Raw genomic sequence first — 22,148 nt, forward strand, 5'->3', positions numbered from 1 at the left:
AATGGCCCTGGCCTCTAGCCCTTCCTGATTTGAGGACCCTTGAGGCAATTTTGGATCAGTCATGAAGCAACCTGCTTCATGGACTCCCACACCATCAGCACGAGACAAACCCTCAGACCAAGGAGCAAGGCAGAGGAGGGGCAGTGGATAGCCTGAGATCACAGAGAAAGTCAGGAGAGAGCCCCTTCCTATATACCACCTCCATGAGCCAGTCACCTCACTCTCCTCTAATTCATCCCCCAACCCCTCCCCCATCCTCCATTACACCAGGCAGTGGGAATCATGGATTCATCCATTGGCTCATTTGTTCCTTCATTCACTAAGAGGCTGCCAGAATAGGGTACAGATGAACCTGGGACTCTGCAGACAGACTAGGTACAAATCTTAGCACAAGTGCTTACAGGCAGAGTGACCTCAAACATGACATTTTTTACTTATTTGTGTCCAGTTTTCTCATCAGTAAAATGGGGATAACAATAGCACCTACCCAGGTTTGCTGAATAATTCAAAGGAGTTGTGCATCTAAAGTTGCATAACAATAGCTAGCAGGCTTAACTATTGTTATGCAATAAATATTTATTGAGCACCATGACAGGGCAGATGGTTGCCCCCACCCTTCATATCCACCCTCCCCCTTTTTTATAGTTGTAGAAATCCCAACATTTACCTATCTACATTTTCCAGATTCCCTTGCAGCTAGGTGTGGCCACATGGCTAAGTTTCAGCCAGTGAAGGAACTTCTGGGTGTGTCTTCAAGGGCAGGGCATGCCTTTTCTTGCCTCATTCCTACCTACTGCTCTTGGAATGTGGATGTAAGGCTGGAGCTCCACCTCAGACCATGGAAGACAAGGGCCTCATTCAAGGGATAGCGGAGTGAAAAGACAGAAGCATATGGATCCCACATTTACATACCATCTCTGAACACACTACATCTGGACTTCAGTGGGAGAGGTAAGTCAAATTCTAGAGTGTAAAAGCCTCTTTTACTTTGGTTCTCTGTAATACACATCCAAACCCTAACCCTAGTAATTAACATTAGCACCTACTACATGCCAGGCACTATAAGCTCAGTCATCTCAGTATCCTCAGGGCTCAGCATAGAAGAAGAAAGGTAGGCTTCGGGGTCAAGTAACTTGTTCAAGGTCACAGAAGTAGCGAGTGGCCAGGGAAGAGCAGCCCTTGACCTGGACCTTCCATCACTGGAGGATTCAAGCCAGCAGGTCTGTGATGGCTTCACTCCTTGTATTTACAGAGAGCAAAAGGACACTGCTAGAACATGGCAGAGATAAGCCTGGGACTCTGCTTGGTTGTGGAATAACTGAGAGGGTTTCAATCTCACTTATGTGCTGTGTGACCTTAAGCAACTGGTTTAATACCTCTGAACATAATCAGATCTTGCTGGATGCTTATAAGTCTTAAATAAGACAGAGGTGGCATCAATAATGTGCCTGACACATTGTGAGTGCTAAATAAATGTTCGCCCCCGTCATAGCCAAATTAGAATGAGTCCCAGTAGTCACCCAGAGGAACTGGGAGAAAAACAAAGGGGGCCAAGGACCTGCGAGACAAAGGGAAGGAGGGATGAGGTTGAGGAGAGGGGTCTTACTCCTTTACTTCCACCCATCCTGGCCTATGGCGAAGGACATCCATAAGAGTATTTATAAGAGTGGTCTTGAACCGGATTGATGCTCTCTGCTCTCTGTAAGACAAGGCAAAAGAACACTTGCTGAGGATCAACTATTTCTCTAAGATGGCCCAGGGATAGGAAAAAAAGGGGAAGGAAGAAAGGTCACGTTGCATACCTGGAAATACCAAAAAGTAGAATTCCTGAATTTCAGAATTTAGCATATAACACTTTAAATAATCAAATTGAGAATTATAGAAGCTCTGAATCATTGAAAAATAATAGCAATCATCTCCTTCAGTGCCTACTCTGTGGCATGCCTAATCCTTATATTTAATGATAAGTATTTGCAAATCTCCTTTTCTGGCACTCATCCGGGAAGATGGAACAGATGTGCTTTCCCCTATTCCTTCTATAAGTACAACTAAAACCCCAGGACATTATATAAAAAAGCAAACAAAAGAAGACTCTATAAGATGGATAGAAGAAGGCAGACCAGCTAGGGACTTTAGGGCCCAAGGAGCAGTGGAGTGGTGAATTTTCTGCGTGTGTTTTATTTTGTTTTGTTTTGCCTCCTGGATCCCAGATGTAAATACAAAATGTTTAAACTCAGACAAATACCAAGTGTTCATAAGAATGTGGAGAAATGGTAATTATCCTACACTGCTAATGGGAGTGTAAATTGGATGAACCTTTGGAGAGCAATTTGGCATATTAAAATCATCAGATACTATTTTATACACATTAGACTGGCAAAAATCTCAACATCCAAGTTTTGGCAACAATGTGCTAAAATGGAAATTCCTCCCCTGCTGGTAGAAGGCACTTTGGAGAACCACAAGGCAGTATTTAGTGCAGCTAAATATGCACATACTCTGTACCCAGCAATTCCATTCCAGCTCTATACCTTAGATGGATACCCTACATATGTACTAGGCAATGTATGTGCAAGGCTGTTCATTAGTCATTGTTAACACTGTGTATGGAACTTACGTGCAGCACATGCTGTTGGTGGTCCGCCCTTATGCTTTGGGCATTCACCATTCCTGTGCATGCCAAGTAGAGGGCTTTCCAGGACCAGCACCTGTAGCTCTTTGCCAAAGGGCTTTTCCTGGCCCTCAGAGTCTGCTCAGCTAATGCCTAGAGCAGAACTGAAGTACCAGGGAGTTAACTGCCCTCCCCCAACAGCATATAACCAATGGTGACTGGAGTTGATGGATAAGCTCTCTCATCACTCAATTGGGTTAAGTCTGTGATGTGTTCTATGCTGTCTCCTAGGAATCACCAGTGGGGTTGAGCCCCACTTGCCCAAAGCCATGACCTGTCAATAATGTACCTTTTATCGGTTTCCTTCCTTTAGCTGTCAGTGCTTACTGAGCTCACCTTCCCAATAAACGACTGTTCTCACATCCTTGTCTCAGGGTTGGCTTCTGGAGGAAACTTAGACACAACCTTAATGTCTTTTAACAGGAAGGTACGTAAATAACTTGTGGTATACAATGGAACATATGGAGTAGTTAAATGTATCAGACCTACATGCACAAACACGATAAATACTGAAAATATGATTTCGCGTGACAAAAGCAGGGTGTGTAATGATCACAGTATAATGCCATTTATGTAACATATTCCTAGCCACTCATGCAGCTAGGGGTGCCCATGTCACACAGTTCTGGTCAATAAGCTAAACACGTAAGGCTGCTAAGGCCGGTGGGTTCCTGGAAAGCTTTGTGGGGTTTTTGTGTGTTTGTTTTGTGTGTGTGTGTGTGTGTGTGTGTGTGTGTGTGTGAGTGAGTGAGTGTGTGTGAGGGGGGGGGATTGTATCTTCCCTCCCCACTTCTTCCCATCTTGATCATGACATGAAGGCTGGAGCTGTAGCAGCCACTTGGTGTCCAGAAGGAAAAGATCAAGACAATCACAGAGACACTAGCTCTGACCTTGTTGAACCGCTGCACCAGCCCTCCAGATATTTTGTTACGTGAAAAAAATAAATACAATATTTTAAAGATGCTATTAGTTGGGTTTCCTGTTACTTGTAGCTAAATGCATTTCTAATTGATATCTATCCTGATAAAATATGTAGGTGGATCCTGTTAACTACAGTGGTCTTTGTTTTGTTGGGGTAGGAGTGGGTGTATAAATTTAGGGCCAGGATCTGGAACAGAGCTGAATTGCTCTGCATAAGAGTGAGAGACTTGAAACTGATAGGATAGAGTCAGTATGGAGAGAAAGAAGGCAAAGATGGGTGCTGCAAGAGAGAAGACCACACAGTGGTGGTATAGCCAGCAGGGGATTGAAAGAGAACAGAAATATCTAATGAAATAAAGAATAGAAATGTCTAAAATATTTTCCATGGTGCATACAAAGTAAACTACCTCTTCTAACTCCCAACAAAAATCTTCAGCAAAGTCTACAGTGCTCACTCCTGCTTTCTGCAAATGGATTCTCTTTAGGAAGTCCAAAAAGGTGCTGAGCTCGGCACCCAGGTTATCAATGCAGAGTGAAGCAGTGGGTCAGGGCAGAGCTGACGTTTGAGTTATCAGGTCAACTTCACATGGTTGTCAAAGGAGGAGGGAGGGCATAGTTAGATACAACATGGGCCCTGGAATCCAACAAACTGCCACTAACAAATCCTATGGTCTTGAGCATGTTACATACCCTCTCTGAGCTTCAGTTTCCCCATCTGTAAAGTGGACATGATAGTAGTATTTACTTCAAAGGATTGTGGTAAGGATTCAATGAGATAATTCAGGTAAAGTGACTAGCCTGGAGCCTGCCTCATGGTAAATGCTCAATAACTATTTATTATTATTATTATTATTGAAGTTAAGAAGGAGGAGGGGGATGGATGAAGGGAAGGAAGGAAAAAGGGAAGGGAAGGGAAGGGAAGGGAAGGGAAGGGAAGGGAAGGGAAGGGAAGGGAAGGGAAGGGAAGGGAAGGGAAGGGAAGGGAAGGGAAGGGAAGGGAAGGGAAGGGAAGGGAAGGGAAGGGAAGGGAAGGGAAGGGAAGGGAAGGGAAGGGAAGGGAAGGGAAGGGAAGGGAAGGGAAGGGAAGGGAAGGGAAGGGAAGGGAAGGGAAGGGAAGGGAAGGGAAGGGAAGGGAAGGGAAGGGAAGGGAAGGGAAGGGAAGGGAAGGGAAGGGGGGAGCTATTTCTATGTTTATTAGATTGGGTAGGACCACTCACCGTTCTTTTCCCTTTGACAACCCATAGCCCTTGTAGTTTTGATTCTGCAATGAGAAAAGGAAAGTGATGCAACTAGTTTTGCATATCCAACTTCCCATCCCAGCTCCACTTGCTGCAAATATTAACATGCTCAAACCATCAGACTCAACACTGTCCTGACAAGGTCCAGCCTGGCCAAGTTCTCATTGGTTACCATGTTCCCAGCAACTTGGTCCTTGGAATGAATCCCCAAGTACGCAAGGCCCACCTCACTGTAGATTTGCTCCACAGGCATGACCAGTAGAGTGAATACCTAGTTTTCAATGCTCCAAAGGTCTAATCCTGAACTTCAATTTTGAGAGCTGAGCTCAGCAATCTCTGTGAGAAGACCTTCTACTCCAACCTTGAATGTTAGATAAGATCCATGATTCAGGAGGGGACTGGGTCAAAGTTAATTTCTTTCACCCAAAATGGACCTTTCAAATCCTCAAAGGGTGGTGGGTATTATTCTACTTCTGCCATGTCCCAAACAGCTTGGCCCTCAGCCCTAGTATGACTGGTGGAAGGTATGAGAAAAGAAATAAGAATTGGTCTTGTGCAGGATGACCTCTGCAGCTTGGACAGACTTGCCATCTGCATTAGTTTTCTATTACTGCATGACAAATAATCACACACTTAATGGCTTAAAACAGTGCAAATTTATATCTCACAGTTTCCACGGGCCAGGAATCTGGGTATGGCTTAGCTCAGGTCTCACAAAACTACAATGAAGGTGATGGTCTGGGTTATGGTTCTCATGCACGGCTTGTCGTCCTCTTCCAAGATCATTCAGACCACTTGGCAGAATTCAGTTTCTTGGGGTTGTGGGTCTGAGGTCCCTGTTTACTTGCTAGCACTCTCGAAGCTCCTAGAGAGTGCTTGTCCCCATAAGCAGTTCACAGCAGGAATGCCTGCTTGCTTCCAGGCCAGGAGGAGCATGTCCTCTGACTTCCAACCCTTGCCTCTACAATTTAGCCACACTAGAGTCTTATATAACCTATCATAATTATGATAGTAACTATTCCATCAAATTCACAGGCTCCATCCACACTTAAGGGGAAGAAATTATACAAGGTGTGTACACTGGGGGTAGGAATCTTGGGGCCATCTAGAATTGTGCCTACCACACCATTCTACCTCCCAAAGAGCTGTTGGAGGGGGTATAGGATACTGCTCTACAAAACTGGCAGAAGCAAGCTCACCCACAGAAGTGAAACCTTAGCTCATTTGTCCACTCAAGCCCCTCCAACTCCCCCAGAACTAGTCAAGTGTCCTAACCTTTTTTAAATTATATCCTTTATACTCTCTCATGTTTTCAATTCCATTTTCTATGTTTACCTAGTTGCTCCAGTCTTTGGTTGAAAAACTCCCCCCCCCCCCCCCTCACTGAGTTGTATTGGCACTTCTGTCAAAAATTCAATTGACTCTGTATATGTGGGTCAATCTGTAGTCTCTATTTTGTTCTGTTTACTTATTTGTCTATCCTTATGTCACTACCACACTGTCTTAATTACTGTAGCTTTCTAGTAAATCTGAAATCAGGTAGCATGCCCTCCAACATTTTTTTCAAGATTGTCTGCAATTTGGGGTCCTTCAACATAAATTTTAGAATCAGCTTGCTGATTTCTAAAAAAAATTTAAAAATAGCATGTTGGGATTTTGATTGGAATTGTATTAAATCCAAAGATCGCTTTGGGATGACATCATAAAGTATTAGATCTTCCAATCCATAGGTATGGTCAGTCTCTCCATTAATTTGTCTTTAATTTCTTTCCACAGTGTTTTCTAGTTTTCAGTGAACGTCTTGAACTTCATTAATCTTTTCGCAGTGATTTGATTTTGTGATGCTATTGTAAATAGCATTTTTTAAATTTCATTTTTTAATTGATGACAGTATTACTGAAGTAGGCAGACTAATGCTCCCCAAAAGGATGTCCATGTCCTAATCCCCAGAACCTGTAAACATGTTACATTATATGGCAAAGGGAAAGTAAGGTTGCAGATGGAATGAAGGTTGCTAACCAACTGACTTTAAAGTATTGATTACTCCGGGTTACTTGGGGTTACCTGGGTTTTCAGTTGTGCGAGGGAATTAAGGAAAGGCGTTGCCATTCATGAGAGGCGCGACGCGGGGTGAGAAGCGGCAGGCTGGAGTGGGAAGAGCTGGGTTCCGGAGGACCCCATTTCCTTGCTTTGGGTCTCACTTTTCGCACTCCTAAAATGGGGGCGAGGGCCTGGGCAGGCTGCTTCACCTCTGCGGCTCTACCGCCAGCGCTGAGCGCCACTTGAGAAAGACACTGATTAGCGTTTTCTGGCTGGATGATGAAAGGATGGATGGGCGGGCGACCGGGAGACGGACGAACAGATCTCTAAGCTCGTGCAGGTCAGGAAACCCGACGCTCCGAGCTCCCCCGGGGTACAGGAACCGCCCAGCGCCGCCGAGCCGAGCTTCGCCACCGCCCCGCCGGCGGGTCTGGGCCGCCCCGCCCGCCTCCGCCGGCGCGCGCGCGGCATGCCGGGACCTGCGCGCCGCCTAGCGCTCGCGGTTTCCGTCCGCTCCGCCGAATCCCTCCGCGAGGGCCCTGCGTTTTGAATCCCTCCGCAGCTCACCCTCCCTGTCTTTAGGGATGCTGAAAGCACCCGGGTCCAGCGGCACTCCTACCTTAGGTCTTGACATGACGCGATTCCTCCGGGCCCGATTCAAACCGCTGCCTCACTCGGCTGGGGCCTGTGCGTCCCGTTGCCAAGGCGACGGAGGGAGGGGTGGATCCCCGATCAGCGGCTCTGATTGGATGAGCCAAGAGCACTCCTTTCGGTGCTGTGGCTGGAAATCGGTGCAGCCCCGCGCCCCAGACCCCTCTAGTCCCCGAGCGTTTCTCTCTCAGTCCCACGCCTCCGAGACCTTGGGGCTCTCCCGGCCACGGGCTGCCGCGGGCATTCACTGCCCAGCGCCTCTTCCAGCTGAACTTCGCTTGACCTGAGAGCGCTGAGTCTGAGAAGTTGTCAGCTTTTGGTAAATGCAATGGTTCTTAGTTTCCTTCCTCCGGCCCGAAGTCACCTGGTCAGCGAGTTGATCAATTGGTAATGCTGCCAGTCGCTTCTGCCCTCTCCCAGTCACTCTTCTTAATTCTTGAGCACCATCTCTATGCCAGCACTCACCTCAACGCCTGCAGTAGCCATCCTCCTGGCCTAGTGACCTCTCTTACCCAGCCCTTCCCAGTTCATTCTCTGCACTGCAGCCAAAGAGCTCTTTAAAACACAAATCCGATCTTGTCTCTCCCCTGCATATAACCTGAAGAGGCAGCTTGTTGGTCACTGCGCTCTGTACTGGCTCCCTGCCCTTCCCCTTCCTCACCCCGGAATCTATATACCAATCATAGTTGATTAGAAACTATTTTTTTTAGTTTGTTATTTTTTATAGCAACAAAAATGTAAGTTATGTAGGACTATGTCTTAACATAATGTATGCAAGTTATTTCATTAAACAAGAAATTCTTATTAAGCATTTTCTCTAGGTCATGTCCCATTCTTGACTCTGAGGATACAGCAATGAACAAAATCAACAAGCATCTGCCCTTGTGGAGTTTATATCCTCACGGAGAAAATTACAAGACACTAAAGGACATTAAAGATGGCCTGAATAAATGGAGGGACATACCATGTTCATGGATGGGAAGGCTTGATATCAACATAAAGATGTGTATTTTCCTAAATCCAATCAGGAATTTTTTGAGGTCTTGTCAAACCAAAACAACAAACTGTATGTCTTCAGGCAGAAGACATTTCCCTGGCTATCAGTCCCAGCAGGGAGAGGCAAATATCAATGGAATACAAGGGGGATCCTAGAAACAGACACAGTGTGTGTGTGTGTGTGTGTGTGTGTGTGTGTGTGTGTGTGTGTTAACTTGATGTACAATAGAGATGACATCATAAGTTGGTAGGGAAAGGATGGAGGGCTCAGTAAATGGCATCAAGGAACAGGCTTTCTTTCCTACGAATGAAAAATAGATGCCAAATTCAAGTGGACTAAAAAATAAATATGGCACCCGGCCAGGCGTGGCTCAGCAGTTGAGCATCAACCTAAGATCCAGGAGATAAAGGTTTGATTCTGGGTCAGGGCACATGCCTGGGTTGCAGGCTCGATCCCCAGCAGGGAGAGTGCAGGAGGTAGCCCATCAGTGACTCTCATCATTGATGTTTCAACTCTCACTCCCTCTCCCATCCTCTCTCTGAAATCAATAAAGATATATATGTATTTAAAAAAAGAACAAATATGGCAAACTCAGGGCGAGGAAGGAATTCTTAGATAAGCAATAATAAAGCACAACTCATAAAGAAAAATAATTGTTATGACGCTCTCAAAATTTAAATTGCCATTTAACAGAAGACACTGTAAATATGATTAAAAGACAAGCTACAGACTAGGTTGAAAGATCTGCAATACATATAACAAAGGACTAGTACTCAAAGAATTCCTGCAAACCATTAAGAAAGAGTCCCCAACCCACAAAAGAAAAGAAAAATGGGCAAAAGATATGAATAAGGAGACTTCATCAGAATAAACTTTAATAGCCAATAAGCAAATTGAGATACAGCTGTACCTGGGTTTTCGAATGTACTCCGTTCTAGAAGACCATTTGAGTTCTGAAACGTTCTAAAACCAAGGGATCAACAGCCGACAGCTAGGCCTCAGGATCTTGCACTCAGCAGAAGCAGCGTGGCATGTTCAACTTCCGAGACACGTTCAAAAACCGAAGCATTGACTTCTGGGTTTACAGCGTTGGTAAACCGAAATGTTCGTCAACAGAGACGTTGGAAAACTGAGGTACTGTAAATAAATAGAAACAATTATAAGATGGGATTTTATGATCAGCTAGAAAAAAATAAAAACATATATCAATGCCAAGTGTTTGTGAGCATGTTGGAAAATGGGAACCTTTCTGTGCTGCTGGTACACTCACACTCTGGAAGGCAATTTGACAATAGTTTGTAAAGTTGAAAATGCACATACCTTATAATCCATTGATTTCACTACTTTAACACCAACTCTATGCTATTGGCTGTATCATATAGGCTCTCAAAATACAGCTACACATCCCATGGACTACCTATCATTTTTCTGCTAAAGTGCAAGGTGACAACCTTTCCTAAAGAAATTCTCACACTTGTGCATAGGTCATATGTATAAAGATGTCCTTTGCAACATTCTTTATCACAGTGGAAAATATTAGAAACTAGTTAAATGTCTATTAGTAGGGTGATGGATAAATAAAATGGGATATATTCTAATAATGAAATACTACACAGTGATGAAAACAGATGATTCAGATTATATCAGTAAGAAAATATCCCCCAAACCTATTGAGTGAATAAAAGAAAGTTGTAGAATGATAAATATTTTGAAAGATTACAATTGGTATTAATTATAAACACACATACAAAAGTATATTCTATACATTTATGGGTATATAGGTATTAAAATTTTTTAAATATGGACTGATAGCCCTGGCCAGTGTGCTCAGTGGTAGAGGGTCGGCCCACACACTGAAGACAGCCCCCGTGTATGCTGTGAATTCAAGGAATAAAGAAACGCTAGAGAAAGGGTTTTGTTTTTCTCCAGCCACTGCATTTCCAACAGGTTCTGTCAACCGTCTGTCCTGTTCTGCACAGACATTCCTCGCACAGTCACCTACTACTATAGATGGAGGGAGGACAGCTGGAAGAGCAAAGCTGGTTCAGCCGCTTCTGTTTCAGTCCCATGGAAGGTATCTGGTTTCCACTACTTTCCATTCTCCAGCTTTGGTCCTAGTAGCAGGAAGGGCTCACCTCAACACGCTGAGACACACAGGTAGGGCAGCTGTGACCCCAAGGGGACTTTCCCAGGGTCACCCAGCAGGTAGAGGGGAATAGGGCCTGGGACCTTGGTCTCCAGAATCACTTCCCAGGACTCTTGCCTCCAACTACATCCTATTGTAGTTACCTGCAGGACCCGGGTGACTGCAACCCTCCCCTCCCCTCACATTTACCTCTGACTTCTTGGGGGCCCTAAGGACAGATGTGTCTGGTCCCAGCAGAACTGACCCAAATGGCACCATCCACATAGAGCTCAAAGTAGATGGGAGGAAGGGATGGCAGGGTGGGTGGGTGGATGGATGGACTGACGGACGGTTGTGTGAATGGGGAAGGAGGCTGGTAGGATCCTGCATGGGGAGGGGGGCAGGAGAGAGGTAACTTTTCTCGTCTCAAGCAGAATCTGAAGAACCCAGGACCCGCAGCAATGAGAGCCCAGCCCCAGCACGTTTCTGCTAGAAAACCGAGGCCAAAGAAGCCGAGGGCTTTGCCCAGGGCCGCAGGGAAGTCGGGGCAGAGCCGGAACCGGGACCCGGGGCTCGGCGCCGCGGCTCAGGGTTCCTTCCGCCCCCGGCCCCGCCCCCCGAGCCTGACCGTGCCGGGGGGGCGCCCTCGCCCCCACCTCCGGAGGTGCCGGCCCCGCGCGGCCCCAACAAGCTGCCGTTGTCCCGCGGGCCCTGGGCCCGGCACACTGGGGCTTTGTCCAGCCCCCCGCTGCGACCCAGGGGAGGGGCCCCCACATGACCCAGGGGGTAGGAGGAGCCTGCGGCGGCGGCGGCGGCGGCTCCACCATCGTGTCCCTCCCTGGCCGGGGGTCCGCGGGCGGTGACGGCGGCGGCGGGGCCGGGCTCGGCGGGGCCGGGGACGTCGGGGCCCCTGCTCCCCGCCCGGCTGCCCGCGCCGGGCCTGGGCCCGCAGGACAGCTGCGACCCGAGCGCCTCCGGGGCCGCGGGCTGGGGGTGCGCCCGGGCCCCCGCCGCGGGGACCATGGGGAATGGCATGACCAAGGTAGGCGGCGGCCCTGCCCGCCCCTCGCCCCGCCGCGCCCGCTGGGCCGCGCTGCCCGCCGCTGACCTTCGGCTCGGCGCGGCGCCCCTGCGCGGCTCTGCCTCTTTCTGCCCGTGACTCTGAGGTCGCATTTCGCCGTGTGTCTCTCTGGGGCTGTCCCTCTCTCTCTCTCTCTCTCCCTGGTCTCTGTCTCCCGATGGGTCTCCGTCTCTGCCCGCTTCTGTGACTGTTTTCTATTCCTTCCTGTGTCTTTCTGTGGCTCCCTGTCACTCCCAGACTCTGTCTCCCTGACTCCGCTTCTCTGTCTCTGTCTCTGTCCCCCTTGTCTCTGACTCCGGCCTCTCTCTCTCGGGCTGTTTCTCCATTCTCCCCCCCCCTCACTCCCTCAGAATTCCCCACCACCCACCCTGGGGGGTCCGCCTCTCCCCTGCCCTCTCCTCTGTGCTCCTCCCCCCTCCCCCCAGGCCTTTGTGCCCTGCCCCCTCTTTCCTCTCACCCCTACCCTAGGTAGCCTGCCCTGGTGCCCCTCGTGCCTCCCCATCCCTCTCACAGAGTCCAGGCCCGCCAAGGAAGGACAGTGCTCCCCAAGTCTTGAGGCTCAGACACCCTTCATGGGTGGAGAGCGGCCGCGGCCTGCTGGGGTGGGAAGGGCGTGCTCCCCCACCCTCGGACCCTGCCTGCTGACCCTGCCTGTCTCTCCTGTAGGTACTTCCTGGACTCTACCTCGGAAACTTCATTGGTGAGCACTGCCCACTGTGCCCTGAGGCCATGGCACTCTGCCTGGCCCAGGCCCATGTCCATCATTCATGCTCTGGCCCACGCACCTTGGAGGCGCTCAGGAATGGGGCTGGGGGCAGGAAAGTGGTGCCAGGCTGGGAGGGGAATGGAGCCACAAGGACTAAAGGGTACATGGGCGGGGAAGTGTCTCCAGGGCCAAGGGCTGTGAACGCTGGAAGCTGGGCAAGTCTGCACCTGCTCTGAGCCTCAGCCTCTCTCTCAGCACAAGACCCGCCACCTCTAAAAGCTCTTTCAGCCCTGAGGTTCTGGGTTGAGGTGTGCTTGGAGGTGTTGCTTCTAGCTGGAAAGCTGGGGACCCTTCCCCCCACAACCTCCTCCTCAGAGGAGAAGTCCTGGAGACTGGACTCTACCTCAGAAACTTCATTGGTCAGCACTGCCCACTCTGTCCCAAGGCCTTGGCACTCTGCCTGCCCTGGGCCTGTGTTAAGAGACAGGCTGGTTCAGGACTTGTGGGACCCATGGTGAGAAAAGTCACTTCCATCTGCAGAGTCAGAGAAAGCTTCAGAGAGGGAGGGGCATCTGAACTGGGACAGGGCCTTCCCTGTCCACCCTGTCCCCCACTGGCCTAGGTGCTCCACTCTCATAAACCCTGATCCCTTTCTCCCTGGAGCTCCCTCAGCAGCTCACGCCACATTGATTTCTGAGTATTTGGCTAACTAAGGTCTGAATGCCATGAGGGCAGCCATTGACCCATACCTCTGTGCCCAGCCAAGACTGCACATAGTGAGTACTCAGTAAATGTGCTGAATGAGGGCTTGGGCAAAGGGAGATAGAGGGGATGTGTGTTATTTGCTCTGATTGTAAAAGGTCTGTATACACTGGAAATCCAGCCCCTAGAGATGACCACTGATAGCAGTGTGGGGCATACCCCAGGGTCATTTTTCATCTCTTTCTTGATACAGATACTAGATTTAAAACAAAACTGGAAACCTATTCTGCATGTTGTTCTGTCACCTGTATTTCCCATTTAATAATATATTGTGGACATCCTTGCACATCAGCATATAAAGATCTGCGGAGTATTCCAGTCTGAATATATCATTTTTTATCTAGCTTCCTTTTGATGGACATTTAGTTTGTTCCCACTTTTAATTATTTCTGCTGTTTTTACTGTTATAAGCAGCACTGCAGAGAATATCGTCCTCTGCACACGAGACTTCGTGTGAGCAAACCCTTCTGTAGACAAGGTTCCTAGAAGTAGAATTACTGGGTCAAGGATATGCCAGGGAAGGGTGTTTGCGATGGAAAGGATAGCAGGGGGAAGGTGGGGGAGATGCTGGGCTGTTACCTGCGGGTGCCCCAGAGACAAGAATGAAGCCTAAGGGTGGGGGAGGACCTGTTATGCCAGGAGCAGGAGGTGGCAAAGGAGCTGGGAGCTGGCAGAGGGTGAGGTGAGGAGAGTTGGGCAAGGAATCTTGCCTCACTTGACCATCAGGAACACATAAGTCACACCTGCCAGGTTGGCTCAAGCTTCCTGTTTCTTTCAGATGCCAAAGACCTGGATCAGCTGGGCCAGAATAAGATCACACACATCATCTCCATTCATGAGTCACCCCAGCCTCTGCTGCAGGTACTCCTGACCCTCACCCCAGGGCTGCACAGGTTGGGGAGGGGGCTTTAGACCCCCTACAGCACCCGTTTATCATGTACCTACTATGTGCCAGGCCCTACACTGCCTTCCTGGCCCATGTATCCCATTTGGTTGAAAACTGGCCCGTTTTACATTAGCATCCAGCCCTATTTGATCCCTATTTGGCAACTGAGACCCAGAGAGGTAATTTGCCTAAACTCACACATCCCGGAAGCTAAGGAGCTAGAATTTGAACACAGGCCTTCTGGCCCCAGATGCCTCCACTGAACCATATAAAGGCCCGCTCATGGGCTTCCCATTGCCCAACTGAATAGATGACCCCAGATGGATGATCTGGGCTCTGTATCCTGCCACGTGACCTAGTGTTGTGACTTTGCCTCTCTGTGCCTCTGATCCTTCAGCCCTGTCTGCCCCCAGGGAGCTGCTGTGAGGAGGCAAAGGGGCTGTGGGATGATGAAGATGCCTTGCATACTTAAAGCATGGCTCCCACTGGAACACTGGGCAAAAGTGGGTGAGGGTGTTTTGACCCCAGAGGAGGAAAGCAGGAAATCCAGACCACATGTGCTAGAGTCAAGAGGCCTGAGTTCATATCTGCATGTATTCTCTCTGTAACCTCGGGTATAGGATATCACCTCTCTGAGCCTTAGTTGTCTGATCTGTAAAGAGAATTTATAAGAGTACTGACCTCACTGAATTGTTGAGAGACACATAATAGGTGCTTAACAAATTACAGCTGATATAATACAAAGTTAATTATACTCTTATCCAACAGAGTCACTTCCTTCTTATGTGTTACAGTCTCTGTCATCCACTGGAGGGAAAGAACTGTGGGTGGGAAAGGGCTTTGGAGAGCTGAGATTCAGACCACATTCTGTCACAGATTTGCTGTGTGACCTTGGGCAGGATCTTTCCCCTCTCTGGGCTTTAGTTTCCCCATGTGCCTGATTTGATGACTTCTAAGAGCAACCTCCAATAATCTGTGATTCCCAGTGTCAAAGAAGAAATTTCCAGGTCAATGGAGTCTGATTTTGTTTTACGGTGCAGGCTTGTTTTGGAGTAATTGGAGTATGCAGTCACTAGATTGCATGGGGAAAGTTGTCAAATCATGAATATATTTACTAATGAAATGATTGCTTGCAAAATGAATCCCTGCTCCAACAGCCCTTTCCTCTTCCCACAAGCATCTTTCCCGCTCCATCCATCAGTGAATTTACCAGTTAGAGTTTAATTGTGCCCTGCAAATGCAAGGCCAAATGTGTTGCAAATGAAATTGCAAACCTTGCAAAAGATGCAGGATTGAGTGACTTTGGGGAAAGTGAGTTAGAGAAAGGCTGGACTCTCACATGAAGCCATTAACAAAAGAGGACCTAGCTAGGGTCCCTTAGCCACTGGCCATTGGTGGGCCAGACACCTGAAAAAAGCCATTTGAGTATCAAATGATTAAGAGAGATTCTTGAGAAAAGTGATGAGGTTCTTGGAATGTGGGCAAAAATCATCTTTATGATCTTGTGTGAAGGTGAAGCATGAAGTGAAGGAGTTGGAACAAGTTTGTTGGAAAAACTACTGACAATTTACTCCTTGTTTTAATAATTAGCACAAAATTTATAACCACAATTCATGAAGTGTAAACTTATTTTCATAATTTTTGTTTCTTTTCAAGAAAATAAAATCTGCGTTGCCCTTCTTACTATGTAATTTTGTAATCCTCATTTGGAGGGGAGTCACTTTAAGTGGTTATTTCCAGGCTATTAAATGAAAGGTCCCTGGATCCTTTTTATCAAGTTCTTAGAAGGTTCTGGAATCACAGATGGTCAGAGCTGGTAGGACCTCAGAGATGGTGTCTACCCTCTTTGAACAAAGAGGACAACCGTGGCCCAGAGAGGGGCAGGCACTGGTCTGAGGTCAGGAGGTCTTGGGGGCCCAGGCTGGGTAAGGGGGTGCAAGCAAGCCCCTCCCCACTGCCTGTGTGTGTTTTGTACTTTCAGGGAATAACCTACCTTCGCATCCCAGTGGCGGACAACCCTGAGGTACCCATGTAAGTTCCCCAGGATGGACTGACAGATGGACAGACAGCTGCCTTCTGTGATGGTGGGAGGGCAGATGGGAAGTGCTCTGGGGGAGAACAGAGAGAACTCAGGCCAGAAAGCTGTCCTGGGACCTGAGCACAGATGGTCTCCCAGCCCCAAGTTTGACTGTCTCAGCCATGCCTTTGCCTGTGCCCCTGACCAATACCATTAACCTCCCAGAGCTGAGTCACTTCTGCTGTGAATTGGAGAAAGTACCCTGTCTCACAGGATCAGCCTCACCAGCGGATTTGAAAAGGTCAGGCTCAGCTGGTTCCTGGCCTTGGAATTAAGACACCTGGGTTTTGGCCAGGCTTTGCCATTTACTTGCTGTGTGACCTTGAACAAATCACTTCCCCTCTCTGAAAGGGAAAATGGGGGCATAATCAGCATCAAAGAGGCTTTCCAAGATCAAATAGTGTGGATTGAGGATCTAGGACAAGGCCTGGAGTGTAACGGGGCTCAGAACACGGGATTTTTGTTCATGGAAGCAGCAGTGCCTCCAGCCTGGGAGGGGTCCAGACAAGACATTACTGCCCCTCTGAAATCTTGCTGTCAACCCCATTGTATACTATCACTGTCCCCCGATGCTTTGATTGCAGACCCCAGAGGAGGGCGATCCCTGTGTCTTCTCCCACCCATTTCCTTGAAAAGTCAAAATACCATCCCCTCCTCCGTGAAAATAGGATCCACAGGACGCATTGGGGAGATTCTCCTGCCTCTGTATGGGGTCTGCCATGATTGGCCTCTCTCACCACCCCAAGGGCCACCATTATTGTTTCACACACATCTCCACCTCCTAAGATAGTATTGGCCCTGCCCACTGCGCATACTAGCTGGCCTAAGGACCCCCAGGCTCTTTGTCTCCTGCCATATCATAAATGGGGAGGGGGACAACTCTTAGGAGACATGCCCCCCCAGTGCTCCCTACCCTATTGCTTTCTTCTCTAGCAAAAAGCACTTCAAAGAATGTATCAGCTTCATCCACTGTTGCCGCCTCAATGGGGGGAACTGCCTTGTGCACTGGTGAGTTAAGACGGGAGTGGGGAGAAAGGAAGTGACTGTCCTCCATCCTGAACACACACACTCATCTTGTGGGGAAGGAGGAATGTGTGACAGAGCTTGTCCAGTTGTCACAATGGCTGACAATCCACCATTCATCTGATAGAGACTGAAGGGGCTCAAATCAGGGCTCTGTCCTTTACTAGCTGTGAGGCCATGGCCAAATAGCCGTGTCTCCCTGAGACTCAGTTTCCTCATCTGTAAAATGGGGAAAAGAATGCTGACAATGATGGACTATTGGGAGGGACAGGTGAGGTTATGCAGGTAGCCAAATACCCTCCAATAGTTCTGGCTCCCTCTCCTCCTCTCCAGGCCTTCAAGGCCATAGTAATGCAGGGCAGTGGAGAACCCTGGGCTGGGAGACAGGGCCTCTGAGTCTTCCCAGGAGCCCCTGGTCTGGTAGATGTCACTCATTTCGTAACTTCTCACTGAGCACCTACCCTGTGCTGGAGCCCCAGCCACAGGAACAGCTCCCTTCAGCCTTGTCTCTCACCCTCTCTCCCTCCTTCCCCTGCTCCAAATGCACTGGCCATCTCCCTGTTCTTCAAATCCACCAGGCTCCCACCTCATGGTCTTCCTACATGCTGTCCAGAACATTCATTATTAATCGTTACCCCTCTTTCAAGACTCAGCTTGATGTCACTTCCTTGGGAACACCTTCCCTCACCCCCCCCACTAGATTAATATCTCTTCCTATACCATCTCCTAGCCCCTGGACTCATCTTCAAAGTCATTATCACCACCTGAAATTGTTTCCCTCGTTAGTGTCTCTCTCCCCCAACCATACTACAAGTACCAGGATGACAGAGACCATCTCTGTTTTACTTCCCACTATATCCCCAGTACCTGAAAAATAACAGGCAATCAGGAGGTGTTTGTTGAATGAATGAATGAAATGTTGTTTCACTCAGGCTTTTAATGTGAGGGAATGCCTGGGGGATTCTCCAGGCAGAGGGAACAGAATGGGCAAAGGCCTGGAGCTGGGAAGATACATAGGTCCTGGTAGGTTCCTTGTGGTTGGAGCTCAGTAGACAAGGGTGGGAGAGCTGAAGTGGGGATGGAATGTCTGGGGGGCACAGAGGATGTTGGCCCTTACCTGAATCTTGGGGGTTGGGTACCAGCTTTGCAGGCATCTCTCGAAGCACCACCATCGTGACAGCATATGTGATGACTGTGACGGGACTAGGCTGGCAGGAAGTGCTTGAAGCCATCAAGTCTACCCGGCCCATTGCCAACCCCAACCCAGGCTTTAGGCAGCAGCTTGAAGAGTTTGGCTGGGGCAGTTCCGGGAAGGTAGGGACTGGGGCAGGGGCAGGGGCAGGGGCTGGGGCTGGGGCAGGGTGGGAGGCTCTTCTTCGCACTTGAGCTGAGCACTGATTTTAGGATAGAATTTAGCCTGTGCTTCAGACCTGGCAGAAGGTTTTTCTGGGGTTTCAAACTCATGGCTCTTGAACTAATATAGCCCCTAGGTGTATTGTTTAGATAGCCAGATGTTTTCTTTCCCTTTTTAATTTAGAATTTGAATGCCTATGGGCCAGACTATGGACCCTTCAATTTGATCAGGTCCCAGAACTGCCTGCTCTACCTGCTGGTACCCTGAAGGGCACTTGAGGAGAAATGTCTATCTCCTTTGGGGAGAACTGTCTATCTCCTACTCCACCCCTGGATCCTTGATGAGGCCAAAGCAGTTCCTTCTCTTATGCCCAGTGGGCAGATGGCATGGAGATGTCAGGAAATGAACAGGGGATGAGAGACAGAGAGAGAAGCAGCAAGTACAGGAAGGCTCTCATCAGGTGGCAGGCTGGTACCCAGAGGATTGTCTACAATGCCCTAGGGAAGAGAGAGGCGAGGAAGAGGCCCTGTGTGAGCGCAGCTGCTGTGCGGGGGGGGGGGGGGGGTCGTAATGTGGTGGTCCCCACTGTGCAGGTAGGAGGGGCCCTTCAGCAGGTCTGGAAGATGAAGCGTCAGGAGAGTGGGCTTGGGGAGGGGGAAGAGGCGCGGGGCGGGGCTCAGAGAGGGGCCGGGAACTCGGCAGGGAGGCTGAGGCCCTCCGGGAAGGGGCGGGAGCTCCGCGGCCCCGGGAGGGGACTGGCCGGCGGCCCGGCGCCGACCCCGCCCCTGTCCCCCCCACCCCAGCTTCGCCGGCAGCTGGAGGAGCGCTTCGGGGACAGCCCGTTCCGCGACGTGGAGGAGGTGCGCGCGCTGCTGCCGCTGTGCAAGCGCTGCGGGGGCGCCGCGCCCTCCGCCGCCTTCCCCGCGCCGCAGGCCTCAGTCTCCGACGGGATCCTGCAGCGCCTGGTGCCGCGGACGCCCCGGGAAGCCCACCGGCCGCTGCCGCTGCTGACGCGCGTCAAGCAGACTTTCTCTTGCCTCCCGCGGTGTCTGTCCCGCAAAGGCGGCAAGTGAGGACCCCGCGACTCTCCCTCCCGACTGGTCCCCCGCGGGGGCCGTCCGGGCCTCCCACGGCCTCCAGGAGGGCCCGGAGCCTGTGGGAGCCCCGCCCCTGCCCCGCTTGTCTGCAGTAGCGTGTCCTCCGTCCGCGCGCGCCTGTGCTGGGCCAGCCTGCTGCAGCCACCTGGTGCCTTAGGCCGCCGGCTGGAGGCGGGGGCGCACGGCCCCCCCTCTTACAGGCGCGGGAGTGGGAGCGAGTGCGTGGGGGTTGAACGGGCCTGGAGGATATTAAAGAGACACAGAAGCTGCCTATCTGAGTGCCTCCCAGTCATTGAGCAAAGGCGGGGCAGCAGGACTCCGCCGGGGGCCTGGAGCCTGCGGGAAGCGGGACGGGAGGGGCTCTGCATCCCCTGGGGCCCGAGGAGCCTGCCATTCTGGGTACACTCTGGGTAAATTGCAGTCCCCTGGGCTGAATTCTGAATACTTCTCTGACATTTCTCCCCAGGCCCTGGTCTCCTGACTAGGCCCCTGAGTCCCTCCTTGTCTCTGAATCCCCTTCCCCCCCCTCTGAGCCCCTCCTCCTCTCCGAGGCCCCTCCTCCTCTCCAAGGCCCTTCCCCTTCGCTATTCACAAATACTAGCTGGTAAAAGCCTCCCTCAAGCCTGACCTTTTATGTAGGGGAGTTCACTTAATCCCTGGGCAGGCAGCTTGCCCAGGACACCAGCTAGAGTAGGGGGGGCTGGTGAACCTAGGCTGTTTGCAAGGCATGATGGTTGTTGAGAAGCAGCTCCTTCTGGTCTTGGAGATTACTGGAGGGGAGGATCCACCCCCAGCTAGTGGCAATGACCCTTCCCACCTAGAGTTTAAAAGCCAGGCAGCCCAATAAAGCAGCAAACTGATTTGAAGGATGAGCAGAGGTCATTGGAGCTGACTTTTCCTAAACTAAAAGTAGCCCGATGTTGAGAGCGGTCTGAAGTACCTATAATAATATAGCCACCTGCATGGGGCTCTGATTATGCACCAAGCACTGTGCTCTCGTGTTGCTGATATTCTGGTGAGAAAGACACCAGATAGATAGATAAACAAAAGAAAAAAATAAGTGAGGGAGTGAACTCATGCTATTTGGAGAGAAGCATTCTAGGTAAAGAGAACAGTAGGTGAAAAGGCCCTTAAGGTAGGATCATCTGTGAAAGCAAGATGTCTGGACTCATCACAGTGCAGGGAATCTGTGGTAGTCCTGGCTAGTTAGGGCATCACCATCCACTGGGTTTAAAACGCCATTCTATTTCTACCAGTATCTTCCCCTACTTAACCTTCACGGGCCTGGCCATTGTGGGTCAGTGGTTGAACTGTCGACCCATGAACCAAGAGGTCCCTGGTTCCATTCCCAGTCAGGGCACATGCTCCGGCTGTGGCTCCACCCCCAGTAGGGGGTATGCAGGAGGCAGCCAATCAATGTTTCTATCTCTCTATCCCTCTCCCTTTCTCTCTCTAAAAAAAAACCAACACATTTAAAAAAAAACAAAACCTCTAGAGCTCCCATCATCAATAGGACAAAACAAAGCCCCTGGATCAGCTGTTCCATATCCTTCACGATGCTCGCCCTGCTTCAATCATTACTTTCACCACACTGTGACTCAACAACAATAGTAATACCACTCCTTTGTTGAACTCTCGCTATGGGCCAGGTAATGTGCTAAACATTTTCCCTGTATCTCACTTAATCCTCAAGCAACCCTATGAAATAGGTGTTGCTGTTTAGCAGATGAGGGAACTAAGGTTGGTGCTCAAAGTCACCAGCTAGCTAGTGGTGGGGCCATGATTTGAATCCAGGCAATCTAGCTATGGACCCCACCCTCCTAATTACTACGACTCCGCCACTTAGGAAATGAAGGGATTATCTGACACACTGAAGATCTCTGCTTGATGCAATTATTTTGCATTATTTAAATAATTTTGTATTTAATCATATGAAATGCTTTATGCCCCATGGGAGCCCTACAGGTCCGAATTTGAATCCTGGCTTTGACTAGAAGTGTCAGAACTGGGTGGCTGCTGGAATGTGGGGACAGAGGGTAGGGAGTATGAAGGCCCCTCTGCCAGGTTCACATGAGGGACAGTGCTACCAGCCTCTGGTCAATGCTGGCTGGGAGCCCAGCTCTGCACTCGCTGCAGAGGGGGTGGTTTCTCTCTTAGAGCCTCAGTTTCCCAGCAAGGGGTGGAGCAGTCTGAGCTACTTGATCTCTTTCAGATTGCAAACCCCATGTGGCAATTTAATGAGAGATACAAACTCTAGAAAAAATGCAAAAAAATGAAAAAATTTGCACACACTTTCAAGGGGATCACAGACCCCAACAGGAATCGGCAAATTCCACGTGTGGCTGTTGGGAGGCACAGTGGGGCACTGTTTAGGCTCCTGGGCTCTGGGGAGAGAGAGACACAGATTTGGATCCTGGCTCCCCCACCAATTAGCCCTGTGCCCTTGTTATAGGGCTTTAACCTCTCTGAACTTCAGTCTTCTTAACAATAAAACAGGCAATTATACTAATCTCAAATGC

General features: G+C 49.7%; 2 protein-coding genes across 5 annotated transcripts in view; one reads left to right on the plus strand and one right to left on the minus strand.

The window, feature by feature from the left end:
- Positions 1 to 10,993, minus strand: part of TTLL9 (tubulin tyrosine ligase like 9) — a 35,452-nt gene extending 24,459 nt beyond the window's left edge. The window contains exons 1-3 of one of the 2 annotated variants that reach the window (XM_087818810.1): positions 10,854 to 10,993; positions 4,810 to 4,853; positions 1,607 to 1,699 (exon numbers count right to left, since the gene is read on the minus strand). In XM_087818810.1, coding sequence (XP_087674936.1) covers positions 1,607 to 1,699; positions 4,810 to 4,853; positions 10,854 to 10,928 — 212 coding nt within the window. In that variant the 5' untranslated portion in view covers positions 10,929 to 10,993. Of the gene's footprint in view, positions 1 to 1,606; positions 1,700 to 4,809; positions 4,854 to 9,428; positions 9,560 to 10,853 lie in introns of those variants that run through there. The other variant, XM_016200621.2, reaches the window with a different exon arrangement.
- Positions 10,994 to 11,588: 595 nt separating this feature from the next.
- On the plus strand, positions 11,589 to 19,895 carry DUSP15 (dual specificity phosphatase 15). Of its 3 annotated transcripts, XM_087818814.1 has the most exons (7): positions 11,589 to 11,685; positions 12,391 to 12,424; positions 13,971 to 14,053; positions 16,060 to 16,109; positions 17,089 to 17,163; positions 18,321 to 18,492; positions 19,336 to 19,895. In XM_087818814.1, the coding sequence occupies exons 1-7, from the start codon at positions 11,665 to 11,667 to the stop codon at positions 19,603 to 19,605; spliced, it is 705 nt and encodes a 234-aa protein (XP_087674940.1). In that variant the 5' UTR covers positions 11,589 to 11,664; the 3' UTR covers positions 19,606 to 19,895. The 3 variants fall into 3 exon arrangements, with proteins under 3 accessions (XP_087674940.1, XP_087674941.1, XP_087674942.1); XM_087818815.1 differs by lacking the exon at positions 17,089 to 17,163; XM_087818816.1 differs by lacking the exons at positions 11,589 to 11,685; positions 13,971 to 14,053.
- The last annotated feature ends 2,253 nt before the right edge of the window (positions 19,896 to 22,148 follow it).

Source organism: Miniopterus natalensis, chromosome 7 (genome assembly GCF_054644295.1).
Source record: "Miniopterus natalensis isolate mMinNat1 chromosome 7, mMinNat1.hap1, whole genome shotgun sequence".
In the NCBI taxonomy this organism is placed as follows: domain Eukaryota; kingdom Metazoa; phylum Chordata; class Mammalia; order Chiroptera; family Miniopteridae; genus Miniopterus; species Miniopterus natalensis.

Excerpts from the sequence above, each read along its gene's own strand:
- DUSP15 (XM_087818814.1), top strand. The coding sequence starts at position 11,665 with ATGGGGAATGGCATGACCAAG. Across the intron at positions 11,686-12,390 it reads TGGGGAATGGCATGACCAAG|GTACTTCCTGGACTCTACCT; the intron begins GTAGGCGGCGGC and ends TCTCTCCTGTAG. Across the intron at positions 16,110-17,088 it reads GACAACCCTGAGGTACCCAT|CAAAAAGCACTTCAAAGAAT; the intron begins GTAAGTTCCCCA and ends TTTCTTCTCTAG.